Source organism: Chrysemys picta, chromosome 1 (assembly GCF_011386835.1).
Source record: "Chrysemys picta bellii isolate R12L10 chromosome 1, ASM1138683v2, whole genome shotgun sequence".
Classification (NCBI taxonomy): domain Eukaryota; kingdom Metazoa; phylum Chordata; order Testudines; family Emydidae; genus Chrysemys; species Chrysemys picta.
Genome location: NC_088791.1, coordinates 332847467 through 332868593, shown reverse-complemented (window position 1 = coordinate 332868593; position 21127 = coordinate 332847467). Strand labels below are relative to the sequence as shown.

General features: G+C 42.4%; 1 protein-coding gene across 19 annotated transcripts in view; it reads right to left on the bottom strand.

Moving 5' to 3' along the window:
- The window catches only part of SYTL2 (synaptotagmin like 2), an 80748-nt gene that overhangs the window by 55109 nt on the left and 4512 nt on the right, over positions 1-21127 (bottom strand). For 15 of the 19 annotated variants that reach the window (XM_005287541.5, XM_024107510.3, XM_005287542.5 and 12 more), the window contains exon 2: positions 1160-1626. In XM_005287541.5, coding sequence (XP_005287598.2) covers positions 1160-1260 — 101 coding nt within the window. In that variant the 5' untranslated portion in view covers positions 1261-1626. Of the gene's footprint in view, positions 1-1159; positions 1627-5801; positions 5911-7477; positions 7573-21127 lie in introns of all 19 variants that reach the window. The other 4 variants (XM_065581710.1, XM_065581719.1, XM_065581714.1 and 1 more) reach the window with 2 other exon arrangements.

Here is a 21127-nt window from a genome sequence, read left to right as displayed (position 1 = left end):
TTTCACTAAAATTATTGGTTTCCTATCTCTACACTGTTTTTGCTATATACAGACACAGATGTACAACCCAAAGCTCTACAGAGTAACTGATGCAGTAGACCAGTGGTCTCCAAAGGGGCGTACGCGCACCCCAGGGGGTGCGCAAGAGGATCCTTGGGGGTGCGCGGCAAGAGGAGCGCTTTTTTGGGGGGGGAGGGCTTCGTCAGGTGGGAGTCTGAGCAGCTTTTGTTTTTGTTGCTTCGGCAGTTCGGGCGGGAGTCCTAGCGGCTTTTTTTTTTTGCTTCAGCAAAAATGGTAGAGCCGGCGCAGCAGGGGGTGCATGCTCAAAAAATTTTTACTGATAGGGGTGCGTGATCAAAAAAGTTTGGAGACCTCTGCAGTAGACCAGCTGGTACGGCAGCACTGTTCTCCTGAAGAAAGGAAAGCAGCTTGCACATCAAGGCAGCAGGCTGCCATCTCATCCCCTATTTGAGATGCACACGCTCAGAATGCTTCGCAAGAAAGAGACCTCGGTAGAAGAGCACCATCCCCTGGTGTCATTACGGAGTGTTTAAATAAACGGTGGGTATCTGAGGAACATCAACTAAAGGAAAAAGCTGGGATCCTGGAGATACCAGCTGCATTTAAAAACAATTCAAGAGCGAAATTCAAATCCCACCTCAGAAAAGAGTTGCAAATGCAAATGTGTGTTTATAAAACATTCCATTTTTTTCAGATTTTTGATTCCCCATCCCATTTTTCTGGGGACCATTATCACAGCACCTGAACTGACTTGGATAGTCAATATAGTTAGTACACGAGCAACTTGTCTATCGCAAAGGAAGCTAAGGGCTGATCTACACTGCGGATTTCAGCCACAGACGTACTTACCTGTCTGGGTAGCAGTCCAAAGCCACTATAAAGCTTCTGTTTGCACTAGCACAACTTACTCCTGCTTGAAACCAGGATAAGCTGTGTCCATGAAAGTTGTGGCCGAAAGCAACACTTCCTGTCTACACTAGGGGCTTGTGCTGGTGCAACTACAGCCACAGGATCCCCCCAATGTAGAAAAGGCCTAAGAAACAACTTTCCATACAACCTTCTGCTCATCCCTCCTTGCAAGCTGCCTCCTGCACTAGCCAAAGATTCTGTGTGGGCTGGGATCATTTTAGTCTCTTACCTGACCCTCTCCTCTTCATTTCTCTTGAGTTCTTCATCCCGTTGGAGCACCTTCATTATTGCCTCTTGTTCCTCCTCCGTTAGGAAGCTTAGGTCAATCATCTTGTTAACAGATTTAAAAGAAGCCTTTAGAATCCTAGAAGTCCTGGTGCGGACTGGCCTGGAGTCAACGTGAAAGGTGTAAAAAGAGACAGAAATCCCAGATCTGTGGGATTCACGAAACACTCCAACCGTTGGGACTGGGCTACAGTCAATGGGATAAAAAGCCCTTAACTTTGTTCTCTTGTAGGAGAAATGGCACGTGCTTCTCCGGGCAAGAGGCTCTCACAACAGAGTGCTGCATTCCTGATTATTCAGATCACATGCATGTTGCGGAGGTGCCAGTCTCTCAGCTCTGCTTCATATAACAGTTCATTGACCAGGCATATACTGTTAATCGAATGTGGAGCAGCTGTAGTCAGACATCACCTACAAAAGAGACAAGAAAGAATAAGTTCTAGCATTAAGAAGCAGGGGAGCAGATTTTTTTTTTTTTTAAATAACTCATCACAAGATCTCCAGTATATGTGTGTGTGTTGGTGGTGGGGGGCGGAACACTGCAAAATGAAGCGGTCACTTCAAGTCAAACCTGTTTTGCAAATGTAAACCACACACCTTCTGGGTGCGGTGTTCTGTCCCATTTAGTGGCACCAAGACCCCTTATAGAGAAAGATAAAATGATTCTGCTCTACAGCCTTAGCTAACAGCCAGTTGGCTTTTAACTTATGTGGTAGAGACTCATGCATTAAGCCCCAAAGGTCCCCAGTTTGATCCCGCCTGCAAACCACCGGGGTATGTTGGCGTTAAACAAGCTTATAACAAAATGGTCATTAAAACATATTTTTAGCCAATGCCATAACCTACATATGGGAAGATAGAGAATAAGTTCCTCCTGGATGTTAAATGTTAAAATCAGAGGAAGAGAACGACTAAAAATAAAATGATTTAAGGAAACAAAATCACAACCATAAAACTGCTGCTGACTTCTGCGCATGGTGCTGAGAAGTATGGACTGTGAGACAGAAAGAGTGTCTAGTTTCAGACTTCCTACGTGACCTTGGGCAAGTCCATTAGCTTCTCTGTGCCTCAGTTTCCCCTCAGGTAAAATGAGGATATGTACCAGGAGATTTGAGCAGTCATTCATTGATATTTGCAAAGACCCTCAGAAAAAAGGTGTGGGCAAGTTGGGTAGACAGAATGAACTGTATTGCCAACTCCAAGCATTCAAAAATTGTGAGCAGACACCCCAAAATCAAGAGGTTTTTAGATTAGATTAGATAGAAGGGATTACTTTTATTTACTTTCTGGTCTTTGAACATCAGATACACTTGGGTCATGTTTTCAAGTCCTTCTCTGCAGCTATGAGGTCTTTAAAAAAACCAAAACAAAACACCCACAACACTTCTGGAGTCATGAATCTCAGCCTTCATTTAAAAACAGGAGAGTCTGAGGCTTTAAGAAAGAGACATCAAATATCACAATACTCATGATGAAATTTTGAGAGATGGCAACACCAAGCTTATTCTTTTTATTATTTGTACTGTGATAGCCTCAAGGCGCCCCAGTGATGGACCAGCACCCCGTTGTGGTAAACCATCAGTTTCTATAGGATTTTATTTTAAAATTTTAAAAACGTTAATAGACTATACAATTATAAAGTCACCTTCCCAGATTTGACTGAGACAACAATAAGTTTGAAAGGCATGTTAACTTCCCAGCTTCTCTCTAAGGGTGTGGACAAAATCCTGCCGTTTAATATGTATATAACTCCCAATGACTTTAGTGAAAGTTCTGCCCGAACAACAGGGTCAGGTCCCAAGTTTGTCAAACCTAAATTCCTTACAGTAAATGTCTTCTACTGCATGTGTGAGCCACTGCTCTCCACCGGAGGGTATCAGAACTCATCTACATGTCATGGGTCATATACTGCTAGTGACTATATTCTCCTTGTGCTCAAGTGGTAGCAGCCCGTGTTTCCAGAGCAGGGGCATCAGAGTTCTATTCCTTCTGCCACGATGGAGTGTTGAATACCATGGTGCATGAAGTCCTAGCTTTTCACTGATCTTTTACAATATAATTCCACAGTAAGGATTTTTATTATTAATACTATATAATCACATAATAAAATATGACCAAGTTGAGGCACTGCCTGCCCCCCTCCATTACTAGAGAGAGCATATGGAATTTAAAAAAAAATAAAGCAAAAATATAAAACACTGGAGCTATCACACACACATCTCATTATGTGGAATCAGTGGTGTACGGTTCTGCAAGAGCACACCATTTTAATCCCAGTTAACTTGCATCCATAAAGCACGGTTTGAAGTCTTGAATGCTGATTTGTTTCTATGCTCTTAAACCAAGGCTCCAGCCCCTACGCCAGAGACAGTCAGAACAGAGGGCAAAATGGAGAATGGCTAGCTTGCAGGGCAATTCCTGACTTTTGAGGCTAAAACTAGCCGGACACTAACTCAGGAAGGAATGAAAAGGAAGGGCACAAAGGGCGGCATTGGCAGAGAGCCTACCCCCCAGCTATGACTAGTCACACTAGTGTGAAACGTGGTTAGAGATGGGGAAATAAACAACTGGAAGCCCAATGAAAACCTCAGATTACCTAGACAAGTCTCAAACTATTGGGAGATAGGAAGTGAACTGGCCTCTTCCCTTGGGATATCTACCGTTATTAGAGGACTGTCAGAACAACATTCTGAGTTTTTTACCTGTCTCATCTCCTTACACTTAGCCCTGGTCTACATTACGAGTTTAGGTCAAATTTAGCAGTGTTAGGTCGATTTAAACCTGCACCCGTCCACACGACAAAGCCATTTGTGTCGACTTAAAAGGCTCTTAAAATAAATTTCTGTACTCCTCCCCGAGGGGATTAGCACTGAAATGGACATCGCCAGGTCGAATTTGGGGTAGTGTGGAGGCAATTCGATGGTATTGGCCTCCAGGAGCTATCCCAGAGTGCTCCATTGAGATCGCTCTGGACAGCACTTTGAACTCAGATGCACTAGCCAGGTACACAGGAAAAGCCCCGGGAACTTTTGAATTTCATTTCCTGTTCGGCCAGCGTGGCAAACTCAGCAGCACAGGTGACCATGCAGTCCCCCCAGAATGTTTCTACGCTCCCCCTATCATCTCTGTCCCTGAGGTTATCGCAGATTAGAAGGCAAAAAAAATGCAGTCGCGATGACATGCTTTCCCAGCTCATGCAGTCCTCCCGCACTGATAGGGCACAGCGTAATGCATGGAGGCATTCAGTGGCAGAGGCCAGGAAAGAATTGCTGTGTTTGCTTAACGGCCAAAGTATCATGCCTCGCTAGCGATCCTGCCCGAGCCAGGTCGCTGTGTCACATGCACTCCGCGCTGTGTCACATGCATTCCGCGCTGTGTCAGCCTTGGGTGGGGGCATGACCGCTTTGAGAGCAGGAAGGCCATAGATACAGACATTACATTAGGTAGCTTCTTTAGCTAGAGAAAACATTCCTGTCCATTTCGCAAAGTCTGTGGCAAAAAAAAAGAGAAGCCCCGTAGTATAGTGATTATCATGTTCACCTAACATGTGAAAAGTCCCCAGTTCGAAACCAGGCAGAAACAGGTCACCATTCCTTTTTCTGACTCCCCTCCTGCATTTTTAGTCTTAGAACAGACTGTGCTGTGAAATTTTACTTTGAATTATATCAATTATGAGTTAAATAATATGGAAGCTCTCTCTAAGTTATAGTCCCGGGTTCCTTACCGTTTCAGCTGCTCTGATAAATTAACATTTTTGTTAGGGGTGAGGGAAAATTTTCATGAAGCCTTTTATAGGGACTAAATACTATCTAGGACTCTGAAATAATCTTAACGTGGCCCATAGAGTGCAATCCTTCGTTCTGGATTCGTCATTCCACAAGCTGAACTGCTCCTTACTACTGTCCAGGCTTCATGAGCCATGGGAGCAAGGGGCAGGCTGGAGTAGGTGTGACCGCGCAGCCTGATGCAGAAGCCCCCAGCTCGCATGACATTCCAGGCAGGACTGAATCTCCATGAGATTAAATTTAAAGAGAATGACCTGGAGTCACTCCCATTCGGTGCTCTAAGAGGAGGATAGCCATGTCTGTCCAGGCACCCCTGATTGACCTCACCGAGGTCTGCCAGCTGAGCGGGACCCCGGCTGGCAGGAGTCGGCGGACGGAGCCCCAGACTGGCAGCAGGTCTGGGGCTCTGTCCGCCGCCCTGCTCAGCCCACTGCCTGCCTGGGGTTCCAATCATCCAGGCAGGCAGCGGGCTGAGCAGGTCCGGCGGATGGGATCCCGGAAAAAAGGCACGAAACGATTGTCTGCCGTTGCTTTCACGGAAGGGAGAGTGGGGGGGCTGACTTCATGTACCAAAAACCATCCACGACAAAGTTTTTGCCCCACCAGGCATTGGAAGCTTAACCCAGAATTCCAATGGGCAGCGGAGATGTGGAAACTATGGGATAGCTACCCACAGTGCACCGCTCTGTAAGTCGATGCTAGCCGCAGTAGTGAGGACGCACTCTGCTGACTTAATGTGCTTAATCTAATTCTAAAAAGTCAACTTTATAAAACTGACCTAATTTCGTAGTGTATACATACCCTTAGAAACAAACATGTGACAGGCAGAATCTCCAAATCTGTGATGGTATAATTAGTTATGTAACTGATCACCAAGTTTGCTCCCTTTGACAGCCTAATCTAGAAACGGCTGAAACAAGATATTAAAGCGAGATCATCATGTTGGCATGACACAAGAAAACTTTAGCTCAACAGATAACAGTCCTTACTCTTCTAGGCAAAAGACACCTTCTGCCAAGCTAATGCCTGCTTGTGTTTCAGAAAGTGACATTGTAGGATACCATATTTATCCTCTTGAATGAGTTTTGTATCAATTTTGCTCTGTTTACAACTTTTCTGAGCAGCCAGCATTGCAAAACAGCCTCAAATCTGAAAAATCAGTCTTTAAATGCCACCAGGAATAAAGTTCAGAAATTAGAATTTGGCCATCTATTCTGTTGGCAATGCACTAAAGTAAAAGAGTCCAATTCAATCGTCCAGTACAGTAAATGATTGTGCAGCCTGTCTCTCCACTCCCCCAACTCCAAACACACACCACTGAAGCAAACAGGTGGAGACTCTGTCTAAATTCTTTGAATTCCAGAGGAAGAAGGTGCCACTTTTTCCATTTTTTTTCACCATAATTCCACTTTAAACCCAGTGGACAATCTAGAGCAGTGGTCCCCAACGCAGTGCCTGCGGATGCCATGGCACCCGCCGGGACATCTATGTGCGCCTGCGTACTGGCCAGTGGAGAAGCATCCGCCAAAATGCCACCGAGAAGCAGCGTCATCAAGAGGCGTTGCTGCTGAAATGCCGCTGATCTTCGGCGGCGACGCCTCTTAATGACGCTGCTTCTCGGCGGCGACGCCTCTTGACGTTGCCACTTCTTGGCGGTATTTCAGCCATGGTCCTCGGTGGCTCGTCGTCTGGCGCCCACCACACCAAAAAGGTTGGGGACCACTGATCTAGAGGATCTTATGGCAGCCAAGTACGGCCCTTCTGGTTAAGAAGCTCTGACCTAAATACTTCAAAAAACAATTATCTGGGTCTCCCTTCCCTAAGGTGGATTCTGTGTCACCTACAGATCAACACATACATATTTATAATCCCCAATTCAAATGATTCTTTCCTCCTTTCACTTGGAAGGAACAATCATATAGTTTAGAAACAAGCATGGACATGATCCACTTTGATGGTCACAGACGAAGCATGTCTGTCATAATGTACCAAGCTCCAGCCAGCATCAGTAGTGTTAACATCCAAGGCCCTTGACCTAATTGCAGATGTACATCTGCCAACACAAAGAGTAAATTATGTTGTAGTCAAAAACCCCAGACAGCTCTGAACTGGAATTATCAGGTAATTTTCTACTTGCCTTAGGACAACCAAGTATTTAGAAGGCTGTTGTAGAAAGATATGTTGCCATAAAAGGCCATTCTAGGAGAAATACAAGAGGAGACATGGGAAAAAGTTTTGCGTTAACTCTCAACTTGATTTAAAGGATTTAAGATGGGCAGAGAGCACTTTACTAAGCACGCTGGACTTCTTCATCCATCTTCCCTGAAGTTGTAGTTAGTTAAGTTGTAGAAACCAGAACTTCACCTCTTCCTATTAAAATAGCAATTCTGCGAGGCCTGAATCTCTACACAGCCCTGCTGAACAGCTAGACAGAGTGCAGACCTGACACTGGACAGTGGCTAGAAGCAGATGCTCACCACTCTGCAGTTACAGTCTCGGAGCTCTATCATTCCACTTTCCTTCCAGAGATTTCCTCTCCTATAGGTGACTGCTACCAAGTCATAGTGAGTTCCTGTTTAAAAAACAAACAAACCCCATCAACAAGTACAAAAGGCCACCACTCATGGAAAGATACTACACTCTCTTCCTTCAAGAATGGGGAAATGTACTTTAAGAATGTGGCTCCAGGACTGCATATTAGATGCACTGAAACAGTTGCAGTATAATTGTGTATGCCTTTTGCTGCTCGCATTAGACAGACTAGCTGATCCTCCTCCAAATAGCTTAGAAGAAAACTGTTTAAAAGAATGCTGCTCTGCTGAAACATGAACCTCATCCTGCATTCAGTTTTACCTCATGTTTTGTTTACTTAGAACCTGTTCCTAACTCCCACCCAAGTCAATGGCAAAAGCCTGCCTGGGCTTAAATGGTGCAGGATCCTTAAGTGCACCCTTTGTGACTTCACACTTGGGTTAGCAATGAGAAGTGTAATGCTTCACATAAGAAATGGGCATGGGAAACCATTCAAGAAGTTGGATACCTGAGATCACTGAATAAGTAGTTATAAGTAACCCAAATTGTAAGTAATTTCTCCAAACACCTAAATGGTATAAACACTGCATGACATTTGCCATGATAGCAAGTCAGTAGCTCACTGGAGACATGCTGATTACTAGCAACAACTAGAGCATAATACACATGTAGTTTCCTAGAGTCGGCAAAGAACACCTGGCTGCATACACGGAAAAGATTCTGAGCCCATTCAGTGCAAGCTGGAACAAGACTGCAAGCTGTTGCAGAAAATACCTCCAAACATTTAATACAGGGGTAAGAAGTGAAACTGTTGGCTTAGATCTATATCAAGTACCATAATTTAAAGCCAGATTTCCAAAGCCAGCAATATTTTGACATCTGTATTTCACATAATGCAACAACAACAACAAAATAGAATTCACAAAAGACTTTGGCTACAAATATTAGTCCACCATGTCATGAATTCTGAAAAAGGGTAAGCTTTTCAAAAAACAATCAGCAGCTATTTAACATAGCTACAATGATTTAAGAGTTCTAGACAATTTTTTTAATTTTAATTCCCTGCCACCCATGTTTATTATGATTCAATGATTTCTCTTGAAAGGATTAACTCAAAAACAAAAAAACCCAACATTTAAAAGTCTTGTGCAAATGACAGGAACAACTGATCCATGATGCAAAACTTGACACTTCCTTGAAAAATGTAGACACATCAGTGCAGGTACAGCTCTTGCATGCCGTATTTTTTTTCTCCACTCCATCTCTGTAGTTCATTGACACCAAAAATACTACAAGTCACTGAAAGAGTAACACAGTTACATCGAGTTCTTAGACCACTAATTGAGTGAAATGTAGTTAGGCCTGAGAAATGGTACAGTTAACTAACTAGGTGGCAGGTTCAAGAGATTTCAAATGTAACTAAAACAGTTTCCTTGTAACCTTATGATAGTTCTTAAAAAGATATAAAGACGTACCACTTTTCACATCTGTTTGCCGTGCAGAATAGAGGCAAACACAAACACTCCATATCAGGTTAAATGCAAGTAATGGCAGTTGACACAGGTGCTGTATTACCTCCTAAGCATCTCTTCAGAAACTAGAAAGTTTGCTGTTACTAAGTTCAGTTTCTCAGCGTGTTGCCAACTCAAATTATGAGTCTCTATATTTGGCGTTTTTTCTTACAGCTCCAGCTTCTGGAGGCTTGTGAATATGGGACAATCTCAGCTTCTGTTTTTAAAAAAAAAATGTTTTTAGCTCACATGGTTGCGGAGAAAACCTGAAGATGTACACCAGGCGCAATTTAAAAGGCTCAGGAACCAGAAATTAAATAAAGAGACCCCAGCATTTATTTTTAAAAGTCTGGCTTAAAAATCCACAAATCTCAATTGGGGGCGGGGGGGAGGGCTAATTTATGATGTTTGATTGCTTTTGGGTTGACAGTATTATGGACTATGTTGCCCAAAACTTAACTATGCCTTTTAATTCTTCATCCATGGCTTTAACTGGTTCCGAACATCATAATCAAGTTATCCCAGTCAGTGGATCCTTGTAAACAAGTTACATCCAGACCCACTTCTTTTTTCAGCTCAGCATTTGAGTGAAAGACTTGAATTCTGCTACCCACAGTTCTAGACCCAAAGAGGTACAGTAACCCCACGCACCATAGTTTTAAACTTCCATATGCCGTGTGTGTGTGTGTGTGTTGGGGGGGGGCGGAGGAGAAAGGGGGGAGAGTAGCATTGAAGCAGTTAGTACTGACAAATGCTAAGCTTGCCTGTAGGACCTGAAATTGAGGAGCAAAGCCCTATTGTATGTTGCCTTGCCCCCAAGTCAGCCAACCCTCCCCTTGGATGCAGGAACCTAGAAGTGTCCCTAAGTGCGTTACATTGCAATATCATTTTTCAAATATTCCTCATGTGGTTGATCCAAGCGGCTAGCATTTCATTTGGGGAAAGCTGCCCTCCAGCCTATGCCTTCTAATAACACAAGCAAATTGGAAGCCACCCCTACGCTTCCTGGCTGCCAGGCTTTTGGCAAGGATGCTGCTTCACGGAGCAGCCAACTCCTTCTGTTGGTATGAACAATCGCAGGCCCTGCGGATAAGCAGTACTTGTATTTCTGCCCAGCCCATGGTGCACTCAACTAACAGGATCCCCTCAGGTTCTCTTATGAAAATGGGGGTTGTATTTATGCACTCTCAAGTAAAATATTTTCCTTTATGAACTACTTTGCTCCTTAAATTCCATGAAATACCAGGGTCAACCAGGATGAGCTGGAAGCCAAGTTTATTGTATTTAAGGGAACAGGGAGCTAGGGGTAGAGTGAAACAAAGTGCAATAACAATTTGCATCTCTGTAGCAAACTCTGTTGTTCTATGCAAGAGTTAATCAAGTTTATCCTGACAACACCCACAAAAGGGAAATAGAATTATCCCAGTTTTATAGACTAAGGAAGCCAAGGAAAAAAAAGTTAGACATTAATAAGTACTTCACAAAATTGGGTACGCATCAGCCGCCCATGTTATGCAGGAGGTCAGATTAGATTATCTGTTCTGGCATAAGAGCAAAGGCAACCACTCCCTTACCCCAAACACTCTGAATCTATAACTATAGGTATATAAAAATAGAACCCAGCTTTTTTTTTCTGCCTAGTTTTCTTTCCCAGAGAAACTTTTGTGCTGCAGCCCCAGATAATCCAACCACAGTGACCAAATTTTACAGAAAAAGAAAGACAAGAGGTGCAGATACACACATCAGAACCACTCCAGCTGTTTCTATACCTCTCATGCCTGAGCAGTTGCTATCGGAATGTTTGCATGATGATAAAATCCAAATGCAGTGCTAATACAGCCCGAGTACTAACAGTGACTTTGGTCATCTTGCTGTATGTTGTGCACCAACACGTATGTTTAATCGAGGGGAGCTGAAGAATTTCCTAGTAGCTGTCATTTATTCCCACTTCCGGCATCTAGAGATCTTTTCCGCATAACTCAGTTTTGATTATTGGGCTAAAGTGAAATAAGCCTTGTCAACACATGTATACTGAAATATTTCATTCAGTTTTAGAATGTCCTAATCAAAAACTTTCCCACACACAGAACAAATCCATTTCTCTGCCATTATGCCCAGCAGAGGTCAGCTCACAATAGCCATAATGGAGAAAAGTGTTAAACCCTCAGCAACAAGCCTTAAGTACCCTGCTCAGTTATAACAATACGAGTACTCATGTTTTAGACAAAGCTTAGCAATATAGTGATATAGCAATCTTCAACCTGTTAGAACAGAAAGCAATTGGTAGACCTGGTAAATAATGGATGTTGTGGTTCTATGGAAGTTTAAAAAACATTTGATTTAGACAAAAAAAAAAATTAAATCAATATTTTGGTTTTGACAGTTGAATTTTTAAAAATAAAAGTAAACTATGAAATGAAGAGTGATTTCAAACTAAAAACTACAAAATATTTTCTTTTTTAAAAAAATATGGAAATTAAACTTTTTGGGGAGAAGTGGGTCTGAAGGAAACAATTGATGTCTCCAAATTCGCATTCTTTACCAAAAAGAGTTTTGGTCAAAAAAAAAAAAAAAAAAAAAAAAAAAAAAAAAAAAAAAAAAAAAAAAAAAGTCACCCCGCTCTAGTTTTTGGCTTTATCGGGTGGGATTTTCAAGAACACCCATTGGTCAGTGGCAGTTAGGCCAATGTTGAAAGTAGAACTAGGCCAGTGGCTGTCACTTGAGAAAATTCCACTCCTCTTCAACATCACGTACTTTGCTGGTGCACACAGAGCTGTCTGCTTTCTAGGTTACTATTATTCTGTAAGATCAAAGTGTTCATCACGTTGAGATTTGACAGGCAAACCTATGCTGCTTTGTGTGTTTAAAAAAAAAAAGTGCTCTAAACTGGAGGGCAAGAGGTAACTACTATTACCATCAAAATGAGAAGATATCAACTGAAAACCAGAAGAGGACAAGAGCAAGGTGTTTTGGTTTAAGTCCTCTGCTGAAGTTATGGCAACCTGCTATTTCTCTTACTACAGTTTGGATCTATTTGGCAGAAGTGCCTAAGAACAGAGCCAGCGCTAGGTATAAGCAGACTAAACAATTGCTTAGGGCCCCAAGTAGCTCAAAGGGGCCCCCTCTTTGCTTTTTATTATGTGTTTTATGTGAGGGGGACTCCCCAAAAATATTCCTGCTTAGAGACCCCAATGGACTAGCACCACCTCTGCCTAAGAATGTCACTTTCCAGACCTATTTAAGAGTTTGATTTTAGGGAAGTTATTTATGAACCTGTCCATTTCAGAGATTAAAAAAATAAAAAGAACAAACAGAAGAAAGGACATTATAATTACACATTTCCCTATAACCATTCTTTGGCAAATGGACTGTAACTTCTTAGACATGCACAGATAATTATTAACAAGGTAATGGAAACTTACATCAAAGCTAGCATCTCAATGATGGGTAAAACAATTCCAGTTATAGAGAGACCTATTATGCAATTGGTGATGAGAAGCAATATGTTAAGTCCTAGAACATGAGATAGTAGAATCTTGCTAATTTGTAATAATTCACATGACCAAAGACAATTAAAAAACCCAGCAATATTGCATCACAGGGCAGATTTATTTTTATATTTATATATTTATATATTTATATATATATATATATATATATATATATATATATATATATATATATGATACCTTATAGATTATAGGCCTTCATCCCATGGATATGTGAGAAATGTTATGCAGAAGTAATTCCATTTATTTCAATAAAACTACTTGTATGAGTAATATTTAGTACATGAATAACCATTGGAAGAATTAGGGGGCGGATCCTCAACTAGTGAAAACTGTCAGATTCACTGCAGTCAGTGAAGCAATCACTCCTTGATGGCCAAGTCAACAGGTGTCAGAGTTTTGCCGTTACCTTCAGAAGGGTGAAGATTTAACCTCTAGTAATTTAAGACCCTACTACAGTTCTCTGGAGCCAAGTGTAGCAAGACTGAGGTATATATGTGAATTGTCCGGTTTCTGATTAGCTAAGTGAGAGCAAGCAAGTTTCACCTGTAAATATTTAAATTCAGTTTTTATCCACTCTGTTCATATTCTCTCCCCCCGCCCCCCAGTAGTTCAGCTGTGTGTAATTATGAACCCTGGTCCCATGCAAAAGTAGTTTATAGATACCTTCTTGTTTGGCGTAATCAATGTGCACTTTATAAATCTAAATAAGTAAATAGAAAACTAGTTAATTCTAGATTGAGGGGAGCTTCAAGGTGATTTATAAGCCTGTAGTCTTAAAGTAGAACAGATCTTTTTAGTAACTGCATTACCTAAAACCGTTCCACTTAGGGACTGTGCCAGAACTATGTTCAGTTTCAAGGATCAGTTATGTTTCAAAAAGAAATACTTCTTTCTATTTACGTATTCTATAGGCAGCAATTGGGACTTTCCTTGGCAACTGTATTAACAGCTGTACTACTTAGATATTGTATCCAAGGCGGGTCCATGTTTGTTTTTAGGGAAAGTCTGCTTCTTACTTCTCTGGATCGAATTCTTAACCCTTGACTTAAGCTATAATATCCCAACTGTGCAATACAGGTTCTTCAAGATATTGTCATTGTAGGTATAGTGGGCATAATTGCGGTAACTGTAGATATGGAGATACCTATACCTCTCCTTGAGGACACCAGATACAAGGTAAAATAGGAATAGCTGAACCAGTTGACACAAAACAATCAGCATGAAACTTCAAGAGTCAAAGACTATTAGAGAGACGTGGGGAAATCAGATAACTGGGTTTTTAAAATAAATCATATTTGTGCCTGTGCAATTCTTGATTCCAGGCAAAAGCAGAATAAGACTGCTGTTCTTTTTAGATTTCTGGACTTTAGAAAAGCGAAGAACCAGTTATGTCACAAAAGCCTGTTCATGATATTTTCAACCTACAGTCTTTGTTCTCAGAGGTTCAGATTATTTGCCAAGAATTCTTAGAATCCCGAAGGTTAGCGTGACAGATACAGCAATTTCCTGTAATATCCTGAACAAACCTTATTGAATTATGTTTAAGTATTTTAGAAGTTCATTGTACTAAAAATGCAAATGTTTGTGGATTATTGTGGATACACACTGCATGTAACTTCTTTAAAGGGGGAGAACCGACTAACATAAACCCCGGGAAGTGGTATGACCTCCACAGGACTAGTTGAAATAATGTGAACTTTTAAAGTGAAGTTGGTTTCCCAGGAAATTTCTAGAGGGAGGTGTATGCAAATGTGAAGCCTCTGGTTATGCAAGAACTAGGCCTTCTGAAGCTTCGCCCTAAGGTGGGGATCTGATGATCACCTGAGGACAGATCAAAGACCCAGACCATATAAAGAAGTGACTCAGTTTCCTGGGCGTGCTTGCTCTGAGCCAAGATGGTTATCAACTTGTTATCAACCCACTGGTGTAGTTTGAAGGACTGTCACCTGCCAGAGCCCTTGTTGAGCTGGGGTGATCTCTGGTCAGCTTATTAACATGCTTGTAGGTTTTTAATGTTTTTGTCTGTAACGTTTTCACCTCAAGAATACATGTGCTTGCTTAAAAAGTGCTGGGGGACAACTTAACTGTGGGCAATTATGCTGTTAATAGCTTCTGAGGAAGGAAGGCAAAGCAGGCCTGCTGAGGCAGTCTGTCTTGCTGGGGAATTCACAGTGTAGGCAGGGAATTGTTCTCTCCCACTTTGACAAGGGTATTTCCAGGCTGCACACGTCTCTGCCCACAAGAGGTGATGGCTAGCGAGCCGGAAACCTGACAATGGGTGCCCTTTCTAGACCACAGAGGGGACACATAGGTGCAGTTGCCCTGAACTGTGACAACTGGCATGAAAAACACATGTAAACTTATAGATGCTTAGTATCAGAGGGGTAGCCGTGTTAGTCTGAATCTGTAAAAAGCAACAGAGGGTCCTGTGGCACCTTTGAGACTAACAGAAGTACTGGGAGCATAAGCTTTCGTGGGTCAGAACCTCACTTCTTCAGATGCAAGTAGAAAGCTTATGCTCCCACTACTTCTGTTAGTCTCAAAGGTGCCACAGGACCCTCTGTTGCTTTTTATAGATGCTTGATACTTATCTGTATCTGATCTGTTGAGATTTATTCATTACTACTGCAAAATAATCAATATCCCATGATCTTCTATAAAGTGTAAATTTGCAGTGCAATATAAAAAATGAGTAACAATTATACAGAATTCTGTGCCATAAAATAGGAAATACAAGAGATGTGAGTTTATTAAAATAAAAAATATTAAAATAAAGACAACTGCAGATAGAAACAAACCAAGCAATGATCAAGAGAGTATCACAACTGCTAACCAGATACTACAGTAAAACATACTGTAGGAAAAGGATCACCATTGAAGACACCATTCTGCAGTGCTTCTGGGCTTACAGAATCACGTGTCTGCTAAGCTCAACGCAGATATGTGAACCGTTAGATAGAAGATACTAGTCTGGGAAATGTATTTGCATAAAAACCACATGCTACGTGGAGAACGCACAGTATTCTAAAGAGCTATTGCTTCACCCTAAAGTTCTCGGTCCTTTCCTAAGAAAGTTGGTTAGAATAGATTTTCTAATTTTCTATTTCTGTATAGGTCCTTATACCACAATGTCCAAGTGCATTCCCATCGTGCATTAAGTGATTTTACTAACATAGTCACATGCAGGTTGTTCCATCTCATTCCTTTCCTTATGGGAGAGTTGTGTGTGCAATGTAGTGTTATGGTTTGGTTTCGTTAGTGGGGTTGGGGTTTTTCATATACACTTGCTCTGTGTTAAAGAAGGCAGGTTGAAGAAATGCACCTTGGAACAGAAAGCGGCAAGGGTTGTGAGGGTCCTTGGTTTCGGAGGGAGTTCATTCCACAGTCATGGACCAGCCACTGAGAAAGTTCCATCTCCTGCACAGATAAATGTTTCCAAAGGAGTTGAGTTGTCAATCACAATCTTCATCCCGAACCAGTAGGTGTTTTAGCTATCCTGGATCCAGGCCACTGAGTACCTTGAAGATGGTGATTGAGACCTTGAACTTGACTCTATAGTCTACGGGAAGCCAGTGAGAATAGAGGACTGGTCTGATGCATTCATGGTAGCCAGGATAGGTGAGGAGACATGCTGTAGGGTTCTGTACTAGTTGGAGTTTCCGAAGGGCTGATGGCTTCATGATGAACCCCCATTAAATTTCCCATAGCAACAGCCAGCACATAAGAGCCTGGAAATGGCCATAGAAAAGTTCTCAGAGCTAATAGATTTGTTTGCCAGGTCTTAAACAGAATCCAGCTGGGAAAAAGATTAAGGATTTGAGGGGCTGGCAGGAAATCTAACAACTCCATTTTAGTGTTGTTTCAGCTGCAGTTTCCTTGCATATCATATACACACACGCACACACACACACACACTCAAACATAATTAATTGTTAATTGGCCTGCAACAACAGCAAAAAGACTGCAACCTCTTGTTCACACACTACAAGCAGCATCTAAATTATCAGGATAAGAGGCAGGAAATCCAGAGCTGAAGATAGCTCACAAGGATGTGCCCGTGAAGATAGGGTAGAGCCTCCTATGTTGTATCACCATGATCTATGCTTCCACTAACAGAGGGCCATACTCGCTCCAGAAGCTGCACACAACAGGGTAGCAGAATCATACAGGTTCAGCCTTCCATTTTCAGTTTCCCATACTTCCCACCCCACATTTATCCCAGCATTAAAGTTAGAGACAAACTTAACAAAACCCAATTTAAGACACCGTTGCCCTCACCCCCCCCACCCCCGCCCCGGTCTGTTTATTATTTAAAAAAAAATTGTTGAGACACTTGTGAAAATTTCAAAGCGAGTTAATCTCCTGAGCCATTATGGTCATAATGTGTAGGGTGTGAACACGGGTGCATTTGGTCACACCATGGCAGATGATAAAATACATATATAGGTCTTATTTGAGTCAGGCCCATTGAGTAGTGCAATAGCTATCCCAGGGATAGGCAACCTATTGCACATGTATCAAAGGTGGCATGCGAGCCGATTTTCAGTGGCACTCACATTGCCCAAGTCCTGGCCACCGGTTCTGGGGGCTCTGCATTTTAATTTAATTTTAAATGAAGCTTCTTAAACATTTTAAAAACCTTATTTACTTTACATACAACAATAGTTTAATTATATATTATAGACTTATAGAAAGATCTTCTAAAAACGTTAATATATATTACTGGCACGCAAAACCTTAAATTAGAGTGAATAAATGAAGACTTGCCACACCACTTCTGAAAGGTTGCCGACCCCTGAGCTACCCTATGCCATGGTGTCACCTCATCACTGTTACCCTGCTGTTGGTTGTTAAACCTACTTATTGCATCTTTAAATTAGACTGTAAGCACTTGCTGGCAGGGACTGTGTCTAATTATATATTTGTACAGCACCTAACAAAACAGAGGTCCCATTCACGATCAGGACCGTTGGGCAGGACTGCAACATATTAAAGAAAAATAATACAGCGTGTGGGCTGCTGGCCTCTTTCCCCAGCCCATAAAGGACTCACTGCCATGCCTGTAATTTTTCAGGCCCCCTTCCGTCAGGGCACCATTTTATTAATTCAAACAAAACCTCACAAAGTAACAAAGTTCACAACCCAAAGTACTCTGCCAAGATCCAGAGGCCTTTCGCTTTGCTCCCTCTCTCTGCTCCAGGGCTAATCACAGGAGCCAACCTCCATCCTGCTGCCCCCTTTCAACTGAGCCCTCTCATCCCTTCATAGGGAACATTTGACCCCTTCCCAGTTGGGTCTGATAATGGAACTGGCCTGACCCTTAAACCCACCATAATTCTGCCCAAGGAGAGCCCTGGATGGTACACGAGGCAATGCTGTTCCCAAGTCATCTGAAAGGGTTGCTATTGCACAGCCAGTGAAAGGCCATGTGAAAAACTTAGGCGGAAATACAAAACACAGGAAAGTGAAACTGACAGAATGCCAGCCTCATTTCTCTCTCTCTTCCCCCTCCCGTTAGGTTGCCACCTATTTAAGTTTTCTTGGAAGGCCCTGTGACTATTACTCTTTTCCCTCCAATAGCCTTCTAGTACAGCCAGCCTGTTCTTCCCACCCTGGACACACAGCAGCAAATTGACCTGCTGTTCCCCCTCCACCAATAGGGAGGCACTTCAGATGAGTGAGGCTGCCTGCTAACCCCATTCCTTCCCTTTTCTCACCCCACGCCTCCCGTCTTCAGCAGCAGGACCATGAAATGTTCCTTCAGTCCTGCTTTTGGCCATACAGATAGCCCTTACCCAGTTCTATGGCCTGAGATTCCCTAGACCGGGTCAGTGGGTAGACCCTGCCACACCTTGAAAAACAAACCCCAATGAGCCCAATCAAGCAGGATTCACACAACCATGATCACTGACTCCACCATACTTATGGCCCCAATCAGAGATTACTCACGCATTTACCTTCGGTTTCCCCTACGAGTTCTGAGGTCCACAGGAATGAGAATATATCAATCTGAGAAAGGCCTTCCCAAAATTATAGGAACACAAATAGACCAGCCTCTAATTTTTTCTGCCCTCTTATAATTTCAACAGGCAACTAACCCTATATTTTTTGTGCTTTTAATTAAAAAAAAAAATTGCTTCCAGACTCTGGTAGCTACTGCCAGAATTTAGCCTGAGCAAATTACAGTCAAGTTATGCAGCCTCTGAAATATATCACTTTACAAAGTGGGAATGCTGACAGAAGTGCCCCCCCCCCCATTAACTAATATATGGGCTCATTTCTACTTGCACTGTGGAGTCAGTCTGGTAGTTACATGAGTCAAGAACAGCAACATGCAAAACAAAGAAAGCAGCCAGTTACCAAGAAATTTTCATCAGAGGCTACTGGGAAGTGAGACATTTCCTGGTTTTTTGTTTTCAATTTTAAACGCTTTTTTATGTAGTCAGGATTATTCAGTTAAAGTTTACCTAGCCCCTGGGAGCCAGAGTAGAAAAACTAGCACATCCACAACATCTAATACAGTGGAACCTTCTAATAAAAGTGTGTTTTTCTGCAGATTTGACAATGTTACCCTCAGATACTATAGATGTGGTGCTAAAGATCCCAGAAACATGTTTATGTTAGGGCACCCACGAATGTTAAACCAGTTCTATAGAACCAGTGGCAGTTTCTTGCTAAGTTTCCTAGTGGAGGACAGTTCTGAAGATCTCTCCAGTATGTGGTAATTGCTGCACTCCAAGAGGATTATCAGTGTGGAAACCACTAGAGTGAAATGAAGATTCGCTACAAAGACTTGTCCACGCAAGGGAAAATTCTGCAGACTTCCCATCACTGCTAATGTAACCCCCTAGTCTCCATATGTTGTGTCCCTCCTCCCCTATGCCTCCACAGAGGATACGCCTATTACAGCCCAAAGCTAGAGAGCATGGCTCTGCAGAAACTCACATTTTCAGCTCTGGAAGTCCCTGGTTCAACCCAGGTTCAAGATGGCTGCTGCCATATACCTTCACTTCAGCACCACTGGTGGTGAATGAGATTCCCATTGTCCCTACCAGCTATCTAACAAAACCACAGCCAAGGGAATGGGCTTGGCAGAATTAGTGGCGAAAGACGACCCTGTTGAGCTCGAGTCTAGTCCGGCACTGAAGAGACACATGAGGTGCAGAATAAATGAAATACCACCACCGGTGTTAGCAACATTAGAAGCCCTAGTGTAGATGGGTTGCTGGCATGTGTCTTTAGACCTGCTGTAAGCAGAGTTAACCGACAGAACTTAAAACTGGTGGCAACATTTGCCTTATGTACATGTGGGCTCACAACACAGCTGGTATTCATGGAGCTGAGCCAATGTTAGCAACACCAGGAAACCATTGCCAAGGTTTCTCTAGCATTTATAAGACTTAATAGTGAAGCTGTAAAAATGCAGCTTGCGGCCCTCTCGAGGTACCATATCTTACATAAGGAGATGCACCATTGCAAGCCTAATGCTTTGATTCTCTGTTGCCCTGCACCTGATGGTGACATTTATATCCATGCAAGTTGAGTGCAAAACACTATCAGATCGGAATGGTAGCATTTTATACCCAGTTTGCAGTGACTGCACGAGGGGTCTGATTCTCCATTGCCTTGCATCTTAAGTCTCAATATTCAACACACAGCATTCAGCAGAGGGACAGAGTGATTTTGCTTGTGGCATAGTACTAAGCTGAGATCATGCATTATGTTGCCAAAGGCCAGTGTGCCATTATCATACATTTTATTGGGTAGGAGGCACAGTGTGGCGAGCCAGATCATCCCTTACCATCCGATTTTAGCTGTTTTGCAAGCATAGCCACTGCTTTTGTTATTGACACTATAGCTCTGTTGTAACTGATGACTACTCCATGCAAATAGAGAACTTTTGGTTCAGTCCCTGGGCTGTCTGTTCTTTCCTACATGATGGCTTTGAGCAACGGAGACCCCTCTTTTAAATGCTTTTTGAAACAAAATATACATACACATTTAGAGAGAAAAAGTCAGGGCACCATTTAGGCTTCGGGCAAGATCTTAGGGTTGCAAAGTTTGGGCATCCCTTTTATGATGAGTACAGAGTAGAAGTGAATCTAGCCTTCAATGCTAGTGCTTCAAGCACACACCTATTCCAACAGCAGGACTCTGCTTAGAATCAAGTTAGCTGTTGAGACAGGTGCCAAAAGCACAAACAGGGCAATAGTCTTCAACCTTCCAGCAGTGATGCGGACAACAGTGGGATAGGGATGGGAAATAGGACTTCAATTTAGATCGTGAATCAAATCAGCACTTCAAAACGCACATAGTTTGCAAAGCAATACTGTGAGATGTAGGCTTCATCCAATCTTGAGCAGAAGTTTACCTTGGGTTTTCCAACAAAACAATCAGAAATTTAAAAAGTTAAATAGTACTATGTCAGCCATAATCCCTTCGACGGAGAAATCAGCATTGATGCACATGGCACATTTACCTTCATAATTTGATATTTCACTAGCTAGTGGATTCACCCTGGCCTGGTGCAAAAATTGAAAACAAGCTGCAGCACCAGTCCCCCTTCATGTTA